At 45.4% G+C, this 13,581-nt stretch overlaps 2 protein-coding genes across 6 annotated transcripts in view; one reads left to right on the plus strand and one right to left on the minus strand.

Annotated features, from left to right (window-relative positions):
- Positions 1-74: 74 nt before the first annotated feature.
- On the minus strand, positions 75-2,528 carry LOC123828543 (adhesion G protein-coupled receptor E5-like). The gene is made up of 4 exons (XM_045853590.1): positions 2,391-2,528; positions 1,447-1,524; positions 353-527; positions 75-271 (listed from the first exon to the last, which is right to left on the minus strand). The coding sequence occupies exons 1-4, from the start codon at positions 2,526-2,528 to the stop codon at positions 75-77; spliced, it is 588 nt and encodes a 195-aa protein (XP_045709546.1).
- Positions 2,529-11,196: 8,668 nt separating this feature from the next.
- LOC123828261 (adhesion G protein-coupled receptor E2-like) overlaps positions 11,197-13,581 on the plus strand; it is a 37,422-nt gene continuing 35,037 nt past the window's right edge. For all 5 annotated transcript variants that reach the window (XM_045853068.1, XM_045853070.1, XM_045853069.1 and 2 more), the window contains exons 1-2: positions 11,197-11,331; positions 13,207-13,260. In XM_045853068.1, coding sequence (XP_045709024.1) covers positions 11,301-11,331; positions 13,207-13,260 — 85 coding nt within the window. In that variant the 5' untranslated portion in view covers positions 11,197-11,300. The remainder of the gene's footprint in view (positions 11,332-13,206; positions 13,261-13,581) is intronic.

The following is a 13,581-nucleotide window of genomic DNA, read 5'->3' on the forward strand; positions in this document are numbered from 1 at the left end:
GCCTGGGGGACAGACAGGCTGGCTGTCCTCTCCTGCCCTCCCTCCTCCCTCCTAAGACTATACATTAGGCATTTTCAATTGTTACATATTTGGGACCTCACCCCTAGCCACACCCAGCTCTTCTTCCCTCTCCCTGGTGCCCCCTCTGGTTCCCCGCTGTTACCCGGCTCCCCAATGCCAACTGCCTCAGCCCACTTCAGCTGCATCCGTGCGTGGCTCTGGCCCAGGGTGATGGTTCTATTCCCTTGCTCCTGGATCACCAGGGACAGCTCTGAGGGGCGAGAGGCAGTGACTGGGGGCTCCAGTTGCAGGGTAGGTCCCAGGGCTGATATGAGGCAGGAAGATACCTCACCTGTGTCCCAAGGGAAATGGTAGTTGAAGGAGAGTTCAGGTATGGTCTTGGCCAGAGTCCTCAGGACTTCTTCCAGGTATAACAGCAGGTTGGTGGCCACCTGCTGGGCAGGCAGGGTGAGGACCTCCAGGTCCCCAGGGACTTCCAGTAGCTCATCCAATGCCTTGATGACATTCTGGAGGGGAAGGGTGACAGCTGCTGGGTCACTGCACCACAGGAACCTCCCAAAACCTGATCTCACTCCCTTATGAGGGGACACACCAGGGAACCACCCAGGGTGCCTGGGGGACAGGCACGGGGGAATCATCGAGACACGGCAGTAGCCAGAAGACAAGTAGGGGGATGAGTGGATGCCTGTGAGCACCTGAAACAATAGCTCTTAACATTGATCAGTCCCTGATGTTCTACCAGGGACTTTTTCTCAGTCTGCGCTGTCTAGGACGGTCACCATGAACCACGTGTGGTGCCACGTTTAAGTGGTAATATTTTGGATATATTGAGTTAATGCAACCTTCACATTAATTTCAGCTGTTTATTGTACCTTTAAAAAAAATAAGGCTACTGGAAAATTTAAACTGACATAAGGGGCTCATATATTTCTGCCAGTCTATACGAATATGCTAAAACTTACGTCTAATGCTAACTATATGCCGGGCATGCATCTCTGAGTTCTCTCTTAGTTCACTTAACCCTTCAAACTGGCTGCATGAAGTAGGAGACTGAGCCCCACACAGGGGGAGTCATTTGCCTGAGGTCACAGCAGAAAGGTGTGGGGGAAGGGGACAGTTGGAACCTTTGTGGCTCAGCTCTGGAGGCAAAATTCTCCCTTGCTCCATTCTGTAGCCATTAGATCCCTCATGAGTGTGAGTGTGCGTGCAAAAGCCCTGTTCCAGCCATTGGGGGACCCAGGAACCACCGAGTATGTGTACATCTGTGTTTGTGTGATGGGGATATCGATGGGATGTATATGCTGTGCACACAGCCACACATGTTTCTCTGATCAGAAGCCCTTGCTTGGGCTACCTCCACTCACCTGGAAGCATCCCCAGCCAGCCCCTCACTGTCCTGGGGTCCCCTCCAGTTCCAGCCCTTACCTTGATGGTGTCCTTGGCTGAAGCAGGCCTGAAGTCTCTGCCCAGATCCTGGACTATTTCACAGAAGCAGGAGAGACTCTGGGAGAGAGGAGACGAGCGGTCAGAGAACCTCACCTGTGGTGGCGGAGCAGCATGGGATTGGGGGAAACAGTCCCTGCTGGAGTTGCTCACCTGGCTCTTGATTCTGGGGGTAAGGGCCCAGGTGGGGAAGGAGATCTCTGCAGGGGACAGAACAGAGGCTCCTTAAGTGAGAGTGTCTGTGTGTATTTGAGGTGGGGTCTAGGGTCAGGCCAGCTACCTTCACACTGGGGAGTCCATTGTTTATGTGGAAATCCAGGTTTGGGCACCCTGCCTGGGAGGCAGTGGCAAACATATGAGCCAAGAGTGTTCATGTAGAAGGTGCAGTTGTCACACTAATGCTCCCTGGAGGTGTACTCTTTCGCATGTGGGGACATGAAGAGGGGGTCAGGCCCTGCCTGTCCCAGCCAGATCAGGTTTCCCTCTCCTCTCCTCGTCCTGCCCCTTCCTCTGGTGAGTCTCCCGATCCCTACCCTTTGGCTGGAGGTGAAGACACCTAGTGACTGCAGGTCCCTGTGTGGTGGACTCAGGGTCTATGGGAAGTGTGCAGAGGCCTGACCTGTAGCAGGTGAGCCCCGCACAGATGTACACATGTCAGGTATTGAAATACCTTCATCTCAGTTAATGATTAGCTGCTGCTTGGGTTCCCCAGGAGCCTTCCCCTGGATACCCTGGCTCCTTCCTCAGGACCCCCTCAGGCCTTCTCCCATTTAGCCTCCAAAGAACTGATGCCAAGACAGCAGGACACCTGTCAGCATTCATTCTGCTGGGATCCTGTGGGTGTCACTGTGGTCTTTGGAGTGTGTGTGGGGTCTGAACTCTGAACCTTCACAGACATTCCAAACTTCTGGAAATGGGCTCTGTACAGGGTTCTGAGCCCCAGGGTTCACAGAGGCTGGGAGACCAGGTAGGTGCCTGGGATGGCCCATTGATGCTCGGAGAAAGTGGAGCGAGCGGCCGAGGAAGTGGCCTGGGTCCTGCTCAAAGTAGGCCTCGTGGGCCATGACATGAGTAGACAGGCCCTCGGGTGGGCAAAGGAGGGAATGCCTAGGTGGGCAGACGGCCCAGCTGAGCCTGTCACAAAGCTGTGTGGTCAGACGGCAGGTCCTGATCCAAACCAGCAGGCTGCTCTCTCCCTTGAAGTCCCCCTCACTCTTGTTCAACCGTGTCTCTGCCCAGCAGCTCCAGGCCTTGCTCTCAGCCCTGGCCCCTTTCTCACACAGCAGCACATCTCCTCACTCCCCACAACCACCACCTGTGCTGCAGGGCTTGACTCAGTCCAGGCACACCAAGCGCGATCCACGGCCACCAGGGGCAGTTGTGCAGGGTGTCACTGCACAAGGGTGTTCAGCCAAACAGGCAAATGGGGGCTAAAGATCAGTTCACTCTCCACCCCTCAAACACACACAGTGTTCACCTGGAGATGGGGAAGTTTTTCCAATTTCCTCTGCCCTCTGGCCAGCCTACATATTTGGGGCATAACATCCACCCACAGAGACCCCTGTGGACCAGCAGTGAGGTGGAAGAAGCTATCCCACTGGGCTCCAGGCAGGTGTGGGTGCAGGTGCCCCCTTCCCTCCCACCAGGTGGCTCTGCCATCTCCCTTCTGCATGAAGGGCTGAAGGGAGGGGGCTGGGACCATCGATTCAGGCTCTTCTCTCTTCAGCCAGGTGGGCCTGTGGACCTTGCTCAGAGTCCTCCAGGATCCTGGACCAAACCTCCTCCTCCCGTCTCTGAATTCTGCACTAACCCCCTCTCTCTGGGCAACTTCTGGCTTTTGCCTGACCACTGCTGGCCCCATCTGCCCCTACAGATGCCTGAAGCCCCTTCCCTGTTCACCTGTTCCTCCCAGAAAGGAGGAAGCTCTGCATCCCCTTCTTCAGTCCTGGAAGGGTAAACTAGGCACAGATTCCAGACTTGTAGAGACCTAGCTCCTCTCTCTTTAGGAAGCCACATTTATTCACTTCTCATTTTTCACATTTGTATCCTTTCCTTTCTCTTTTTTCTGTCCTTGATGACAGTTTGAAGATAAAGGCTGAGGCCCCAAACCACCATTCATGTCTCCATCGGGGCCCTCCACCCCCAAAGCCTGAATACCATCACAGGTCTCTAACGGATTGGTGATAATCTCCACAAAGGAAGAGATGAATCCCATAAGACAGCAAAAGGGGTGGCATTGACACACAAGGAGTGAGGCGGGTACCAGCAAACACAGGCAATAGAGGCAAAGGCTCTGGGGGAGGACACAATGGTCACAAGATGAGGGCTGAGACAGGGGCTGGGGAGGAGTGTTGGCAGAGGCAACCCTGAGCTTCCCCTGCAACAGGCCTTTCTCCTGCCTGTGCTGAGCAGTGCAGGTGGGGGTTGGAACTCTGGCTATGGACTGAGTTACTCCCAGCAGACTCACCTCTGGTGTTCTGGGGTTGATCTTCCAACACAACCAGCAAGATACATAGCACTGGACAGAGAGATGGAGGGTCAGGGAAGTGTTAACATGTGGCAGTACACAGCTAGGGAAATTCCTTCATAAGTGGAATAAGAGAAACTGAGACAAAATGAAAGTAAACAAGGACAAACAATTTGAGCAACTTACAACCAGCTAGTAAATCATAAAGTTTTTATCTCCACTAACCAAGGACACTTAGAAGCAAATGCTTTGCACACTCCAGACCATCCCTGGCACACCAGCCTCAGTCCTGGTCCCTCTTCAGTGAACTCCTTTGAAAATAAAACTAATTAGAAAATAAAACTAATAACTATTAGAAAGTAACCCCAACCCCTCTATACACACATTTTGATGAATCAACATATTGAAGGACATACCTGGAAAGCTAATAAATATTCTGTTAAGAACCTCACCTGACTTCCAGCCAACATGAGAAACAGCTAGACACACTGTGCCTCCTCACACAACCAAAAGAAAGACAACAACAAATTTAAAAACAAAAAACATCCAGAATTGACAGAAAGTTGAACTGTATGGGAGTACAACAACCAAGGAGTTAAAGAAGAAACATTCATCCAGACCAGTAGAAGGGGCAGAGACAGGCAGCCAGGGCTGAAAGGATGCACACAAGGCAGCAGCTGGTGGACTGCTGGTGGACTGCGTAGCATGGGCTACGTGGCGATGGGCAGACCCGGGAGAGGGAGTGGCTGGCAGAGCAGGCAGTACCACATTCATGTGAGGATAAAACAGGAGGAAAACTGGGAAGTGAGACAGACCATGCAACCAGGGTTCCAATGCAGGGAAATAAATCCTCAGAACCTCTTACTGGAAAAAACTGTGGGTGTTGACATGCCAGTGGGAGAAACTCCCATCCTCACATGAGAGTGCATGGAGAGACCACTGGATCCTAGAATGTACAAAACCCCACCCACCTGGGAATCAGAAGGGGGTGGGGGGGCAATTTGCTTGTGGGTAGCAGAGGAAGTGACAAAGGCAACAAAGAACACAGCAAGCACATTTTTTCCTCTCTGACCCCTCCCCCAAATATAGTACCACCACGCAGTAACCTGGGTTGCCCCATCCTGGTGAATAACTAAGGCTCCACCCCTAGCTATGTAACAGGTACTCCAATGAGACAAAAAAATATGGCCCAAATGAAAGAACAGATAAAAGCTCCACAAAATCACAGCTAAGTGATGAGGAGATAGCCAACCTATCAGATGCACAGATCAAAACACTGGTAATCAGGATGCTCACAGAAATGGTTGAGTATGGTCACAAAATAGAGGAAAAAGTGATGACTATGAAAAGTGAAATAAAGGAAAATATACAGGGAACCAATAGTGACAAGAAGGCAACCGGGACTCCAATCAACAGTTTGGAGAAAAAGGAAGAAATAAACTTTCAAACAGAACAGAATGAAGAAACAAGAATTCAAAAAAAAATGAGGAGAGGCTTGGGAACCTTCAGGACAACTTTAAATGTTCCAACATCCTAATCATAGGGGTGCCAGAAGAAGAGGAGCAGAAGAAATCGAAACTTATTTGAAAAAATAATGAAGGAGAACTTCCCCAATCTAGCAAAGGAAATAGACTTCCAGGAAGTCCAGGAAGCTCAGGGAGTCCCAAAGAAGTTGAACACAAGGAAGCACACACCAAGGCACATCATAATGACATTACCCAAGATTAAAGAGAAGGAGAGAATCCTAAAAGAGAAAAACAGTTACCTACAAAGGAGTTCCCATAAGACTACCAGCTGATTTCTCAAAAGGAACTTTGCAGGCAAGAAGGGACTGGAAAGAAGTATTCCAAGTCAAGAAAAGCAAGGACCTACATCCAAGATTACTCTATCCAGCAAAGCTTTCATTTAGAATGAAAGGGCAGATAAAGTGCTTCCCAGATAAGGTCAAGTTAATAAAGGAGTTCATCATTACCAAGCCCTTTTATATAAAATGTTAAAGGGACTTATCTAAGAAAAAGGAAAAGTTAAAAAATATGAACAGTAAAATGACAACAAATTCACAGCTATCAACAACTGAATGTAAAAACAAAAACAAACTAAGCAAATGGCTAGAACAGAAACAGAATCACAGAAATGGAGATCACATGGAGAGTTATCAGAGGGGCTGGGAGAGAGAATGGTGGAAAACATACAGGGAACAAGTGGCATAAATGGTAGGTCCAACATAGACAGGGAAAGGTTAAGAATAGTATAGGAAACAGAGAAGCTAAAGAACTTATATGTATGACCCATGGACATGAACTAAGGTGTGGGAGGGAATGTGAGTGGGAAGGGTGTGCAGAGTGGAGGGGAATAAGAGGAGGAAATGGGACAACTGGAATAGCATAATCAATAAAATAAAAATTTTTAAAAAGGACTTTACCTGCAACCTCCTCTAGGATTTTCACTGGCTCAGGAAAGATAAAAAGTCTCAAGACAAAGGACCCACAGCACACTTTTGCTGAAGCATGCCATGCCTGATATCCCTGTTTTCCCTCTCCTAAACTCTAAGAGTCCCCATGAGACTGGCAATCAGGGGAGTGGCAGGCAGAAGCAGCTTGTCCTTGGCTTACCACCTGACCCTGGCTCCAAGGCCCACTTTTCTGACTTCCCAACAAACTAACAGTAGCCCTACCTTCACTCACTTCTGTCACTGTGACTTTTACTTCTCAGTGAATTCATGCAGCACAACTTGGCCCACTTCTTTCCTATAACATTTCTAGATAGCCAAAGCTGCCCTACTTAGGCTCTCCCCCTACTGCTTCTTCTGTCCTAAGCCTTTCCTTTGTTTCACTGTCCCCAACTTTAATAGAAATACTCTCAAAATCACCTGGTCTCATGTTGTGAAATGTTTCCTGCCATTTCCAGCATGAAGTCGAGAAACCACACACTACTGGTGGGCCTGAGGCGAACCTACCTGGACCCTGTCCCTGGCCAGATATCATTTGGCAACCCAGATGGGAGGTAGATTTGTTCTCTCTTCTTTACTCTCTTCCTAATTCATCTTTCCTGTCACTTCTCTTTGTTGGTGTGGGAGAATCTAGCTGTCAGCTGCAGAGTAAATCCTTCATCAAAACATGCCTCATCAATGCTGAGATGGAAGGTAAGTCTGCCCTCTGGACACAGTCACCTGCCCACACAACTGTCCTTAGGTTACACCTGAGTGATGAAGTCTGATGAGTCAGGACCCAATTACCTCTGACATCTGAAGGGACCTTTTCCCTCCTACTCATACTATAATTCCTAGTGTTCCATCTAAAGCATTTATTGCACCTTTTCTAAAAAAGGTTTTATTTATTTATTTTTATAGAGAGGGGAAGGGAAGGAGAAAGAGAGAGAGCAAAACATCAATGTGTGGTTGCCACTTGTGTGCCCTCTACTGCAGGTGGCGGGCCCTGACCCACAACCCAGGCATGTGCCCTGAATGGAAATCGAACCAGCAATCCTTTGGTTCACAAGCCCGTGCTCAATCCACTCAGCTACACCAGCCAGATTTTAACAACTTTAAAATTACACCAATTTTAACAACTTCATTTTTGTCATGCCACACTTATCTTCCATCACCAGATTTCTCTTTCTCCAGTTTACACAGCTCTTTGGGACAATACCTATGTAATTCCTTGAACTGGAGCCAAGACTTTCCTGTTTCCACAGCTTATTCATGGCCTTTGAAGCTTTCATTGAGAGTCTCAACATCTTCCTACTGGGTAATTAAAAATGTAAACAAGAGTTCAAAGATGGTGGAGGAGTGAGTGGAAAGTACACTAACCTCCTCCCAAGACCAACATGGAATTACAACAAAATTGTGGAGAAGCAAACAACCAGAACAAACAATGGAGCAATGGCAAGAAAGAAGCTATAAGCTCAGACAGACAGAAGAATCAGTTTCAGCACAATCTGACTGGTAGGGAATGTGATGGAGATGTGAGAGGGCTGGCCAGGCATGCACAGGTTGGGGCTGAAACACTGGAGGGATATTTAAGCAGCCAGTTGGATTCCTCTGAGAAGTATGGGATCTTCAAAAATATCGCTGATGAATATAGATGCTAAAATCCTCAACAAAAATATAGGCAAATGGCATCCAGCATTACATCAAAGAGTTCATACACCATGACCAAGTAGGATTCATCCCAGGGATGCAAGGATGGTACAATCTTCAAAAGTCAATACATGTAATACATCACATAGACAAAAGGAAAGACAAAAATCACATGACCATATCAATAGATGTGGGAAAAGCATTTAATAAGGTACAGTACCCATTTATGATAAAAAATACTTAAGCAAAGTGGAAATAGAAGGGGTACACCTCCACATAATAAAAACCATATATGAGAAACCTACAGCCAACACCATACTCAAAGGTGAAAGCTAAAAGCTTCCCCCCTAAGATCAAGAACAGGACAAAGGGGTCTGCTTTCACCACTTGTATTCACCATAGTATTGGTAAATCTAGCCAAAGTGATCAGACAAGAAAAAAGTAATAAAAGGCACCCAAATTGGAAAGGAGAAGTAAAACTGTCATTGTTTGCAGATGACATAATAGTGTACATAGAAAATCTTATAGACTCCACCAAAAAACTGCTCAACCTAATAAATGAATTTGGCAAAAGGCGGGATACAAAGTCAATATCCAGAAGTCAAAGAAATAATATTTTTGTATACCAACAATGAAACAGCAGAAGCAGAAATCAAGAAAAAAACCCATTCAATATAGCAAAAAGAAAATTAAAATACCTAGGAATAAACCTAACCAAGACGGTAAAAGACCTGTATGCAGAAAATTACACAACACTGAAGAAAGAAATCAAGGAAGACACAAACAAATGGAAATGTATACCATGTTCATAGATTGGAAGAATTAACATAATCAAAATGTCCATACTACCAAGAGCAATTTATAGATTCAATGCAATATCTATTAAAGTACCAATGGCATACTGCACAGACATAGAACAAACACTCCAATAATTTGTATAGAATAATAAATGACCCCAAATAGCTGCTGAAATTTTGAGAAAGAAGAGCAAAGTAGGAGGGATCACAGTACCTGGTACCAAACTGTATTACAAGACCACTGTAATCAAAACAGCCTGGTACTGGCATAAAAACAGGCACCTGGACCAATGGAACAGAACAGAGAGCCCAGAAATAAGCCCAAGTCTCTATAGTCAATTAATATTCAACAAAGAGGGCAGCAGCATAAAATGAAGTAAAAATAGCCTCTTCAACAAATGGTGTTGGGAGAACTGGACAACTACATCCAAAAAAATGAAACTCGAGCACCAATTTACACCATACACAAAAATAAGTTCAAGGTGGATAAAAGATGTAAATATAAGCCATGACACCATTAAAATCCTAGAGGAGAACATAGGCAGAAAAATCTCAGATATTGCATGCAGCAACATTTTTACTGATATGTCCCCCAGAGGAAGGAACATAAATGAAAGAATAAACAAATGAGATCTCATCAAAATAAAAAGCTTCTGCACAGCTAAAGAAAAGAGTATTAAAATAAAAAGAGAACCAACTGTATGGGAAAACATATTTGCCAATGATACCTCAGACAAGGGTTTAATCTCCAAAATATATAAAGAACTTACACAACTCCACTCTAAGAAGACAAGCAACCCAATTAAAAAATGGGCAAAGGACTTGAACAGACACTTCTCCAAGGAGGACAAGCCGAGGATCTAGACACACATGATAAGATGCTCAGTATCGCTAGCTATCAGAGAGATGCAAAATAAAACCACAATGAGATACCACTTCACACCGGTCAGAATGGCCATCACAAACAAAGCAACAGACAACAAGTGTTGGAGAGGTTGTGGAGAAAAGGGAACCCTAGGTCACTGTTGGTGGGATTGCAGACTAGTACAACCACTATGGAAAACAGTATGGAATTTTCTCAGAAAACTAAAAATAGATCTGCCTAATGACCCAGAGATTCCACTGTTAGAATTATATGCTATGAGGCCTGAAACACCAATCCAAAAGAACCTATCACCCCAATGTTCATAGCAGCACAATTTACAATAGCCAAGTGTTGGAAGCAACCTAGATGCCCTTCAGTAAATGAATGGATCAAAAAACTATGGTACATTTACACAATGGAATTCTATGCAGCAGAAAGAAAGAAGGAGCTCCTACCCTTTGCAACAGCATGGATGGAGCTGGAAAGCATTATGCTAAACAAAATAAGCCAGGCAGTGAAAGACAAATACCACATGATCTCACCTTTAACAGGAACCTAAACAACAAAACAAAGAAACAAGCAAAATATAACCAAAGACACTGAAATAGAGGACAGGCTGACAGTGACCAGAGGGGAGAGAAGAGGGAATTTCAGGGGGGAATGGGAAGGGTTTACAGGAACAAATTTAAAGGACACAGGGACAAAAATGAGGGGGAGGGTGGCAATGGTAGGGAAGTGGGGAGGGATGGGTGGGTGGGCTGGAATGGGAGAAAAAGGGAGAAAACTGTACTTGAACAATGATTAAAATAAAATTTAAAAAAAGAAAGTAAAAAAAAAACTATGATACATTTACACAATGGAATTCTATGCAGCAGAAAGAAAGAAGGAGCTCCTACCCTTTGCAACAACATGGGTGGAGCTGGAAAGCATTATGCTAAGTGAAACAAGCCAGGAAGTTAAGGACAAATACCATATGATATCACCTTTCACAGGAACCCAATCAACAAAACAAACAAACAAGCAAAATGTAACCAAAGACACTGAACTTCAGAGCAGATTGACAGTGACCTGAGGGGAGAGGGGAGGAAATTTCAGGGGGAAAGGTAAAGGGTTTACAGGAACAAGTATAAAGGACACATGGACAAAAACAAGGGGGGAGGTGGAAATGGGAGGGAGGTGGGGAGGACTGGGGGTGGGCTGGGATGGGGGTAAAAGGCAGAAAACCATACTTGAACAACAATTAAAATTTTTTTAAAGTCTACTAGTTGAATAAATAGATAATACTGTTCACTCTGACCTCATGTCCTCATGTGGGCATAAAGTGAAGTAAAGTGATTCTTCATTTGGGGAAGTCTTGGAGTGCAGAGTCGCACATCTTCCTATGTAAAAGCATTTAAAATCACCGGCAAGGAGGCTTCCAGTACAAATACTTGTTACTAAGCAAATCCTTAAAAAGAGGAAGTGGTGTCTCTGAGAAGTTAATTATTGGGCAGATTTGGGGAGGAAAACACCCAGACCAGAAGTTTCCTAAGCCACCTCCTCCAGGGCACAACACATACTTAAAACAGGGAGTGTTTTTAACACACACACAGACCAAGATCAGACGTCCTCTGTGGCTGTGTCTGCACCATGAGAAACAGATGTCTAAGGCTGCTGCCAGGTAGGTAAAATTATAACAGTAACAGTAGAGAGTTAAAGCTATCTGGGAACTCTCTACCCAGTTTGAAAATATTCCCTGTTCTTCATATCTAGCTTGTTTTCCCTCTGTTTTTATAGAAAACAAAAGAGAGAAACTGTATGAAGGGTATTAGCTCATTTGTATTAACTCTCAAAGGAAAAGTCAGTGAAAGTCACTCCTAGGGGAAGGTGAGGGTGTAAAAGAGAGTTCTGATTTTACTACCTGTATTAGTGCAGTTCACCAGAGAAACAGCCAATAAGGTGGAGGGGGTATGGATTTAAATCACTATGCTTCACATTATATCCCCATGCATTTAAAACCATTGGTTAACTAAATCTGTAGGACAGGATGGCAGGCTGGGAGCCCAGGGAAGACTTTCACAGCTGAATTCAAGTCCAAAGGCAGTCTGGAAGCTGAATTACCTCTTCCTCAAGAAAGGCCAATCTTTTTTCTCCACCACTGATTGGATGAAACCCACCCAGATTTTGGAGGGTGATATGCTTTCTTCACAGTCTACTGATTTAACTGTTAATCTCATCTAAAAGGAAAATAAACCTTCACAGCAACATCTATCTACACTAGGGTTTAAACAATTATCTGTGTGCTATGGCCTAGCCAAATTGGAACATAAAATTAACTATAATACTACTTACATTATTTTTTTTCAGAAGAATAAACAACAAAATTATCTGAAAACTCTACTACACTAAGAAAAATATCATCCTTTAGCCTATTGGCTCTGTGTGGGTCATGGAATGATTTAAAGGGCAATAACAGTGAAAGAGTAAAAACCAGTGTCAGTGAGATCAGCTGAATTCTCATTGGTGTTTATTTCCTTTAACATTTACATGTTACCTAGTAAGTTAGGTGTTCTTTACATATTGTCTTCATTAGTTATAATTTGTTTCCTGATTTTTATAAAAATAGCCACATTTCTTATCATCTGAATTTGGAACATTATTATTGTTTTAATGCTGGGCATGTTTTGGGAAAATTCTGGAAAGACACACAGACCTAAAAAGACTTTCATGAGGTTCATGGCTCACAAAAATGGGCACAGGCTCTAATAAGTGGTCTGTTCACTGCCTACAAGGAACATTTCATTCCTTTGTACCTGTCATGGCTTTCACACCACAGAGGGCAAACAAGGGCTGGGCCCCCATGCATGACATGGGGGCCAGGAGCTCATATGGAAGGAGGCATAGAAGCCATGGTGCTGTAATGGAGAGGCCACTGACCCAGGAGGTAGTGGCTCTACCTACAGGCACCTTAGTTCTCACTCCTCACCTCTCATCAGTTCTCCTCTCTCAATACCAGGGCTCAATGCCCTGCTCATCATCCTTTGAGGACTCAAACTTCAGGCTGTATGACTTCAATACCTATGCTATTTTTGTATATTCTGAAACTCTGTGGTAAACAGGAGAAGTGATCCTGGAAGAGAAATCCTCAATGCAGATTTCTGTCATTGTCAGAGAACATAGAACCTGGGTCTAGGCAAAGGCACATCAATCTGAAGACTTTCTCCTTTAAGATGTAGCACCTCCACTGGGAGATAGTGGAGTGTCTAGGAGATATGACCCTGTTACCAGCCATCTGTATGCTTTTTGTCCCCTCACCTGTAACATCTGGCATTCCGTGAGGACTGTATATGTTAGTGACTCCTCAGGGAGGCTTGGCACATGGAGGAGAAAGGCCTATTCTTCCATTTCCAGTAAGTTCAGGGGCCTCCAGGAGCTGCTGGGAGCTGTGGACTGCAGGGCCAAACCCATACTAAAGGGGCAATGGTTGTGTTGATAGGGATTGATACTGGAACTCGACTGTCCTCCACTTTGTCATCTCTCTGTCTTTCTGCCCCAGGACTCTTGGCACTGCTGCTGTTGACACCAGGAGCAGCACCCCTGAACTCTGGAGGTGAGTCTCCCAGGCATCCCATTAGTGACATAATCTGGGGAGTCATGCTGGGGTAGGGGGATTCTCAAGAACCAGTGAAAGAAAGGAGGCTTTTACTGCAAGTGAGGAACAGAGATGGTCTGGAGATAAGAGTAGCTGTTTCTTCCTCCCTCCATGCCCAGAGTTTTGTGCCATTTTCTCTTCCAATGGCAGCCATCTCTTCACTTCCTTCCCCTTCTCTACTATGGACCCCTGGCTGGTGGCTGGCTTCATCCATTCCTTGAGTCTTTAACTATGGTCACCATTCACTCTGCCTTAGTCCCAACACCCATGCTTCATGGA

This window comes from Phyllostomus hastatus, unplaced genomic scaffold (genome assembly GCF_019186645.2).
Source record: "Phyllostomus hastatus isolate PE091 unplaced genomic scaffold, TTU_PhHast_1.1 phas_contig_98, whole genome shotgun sequence".
Taxonomy (NCBI): Eukaryota; Metazoa; Chordata; class Mammalia; order Chiroptera; family Phyllostomidae; genus Phyllostomus; species Phyllostomus hastatus.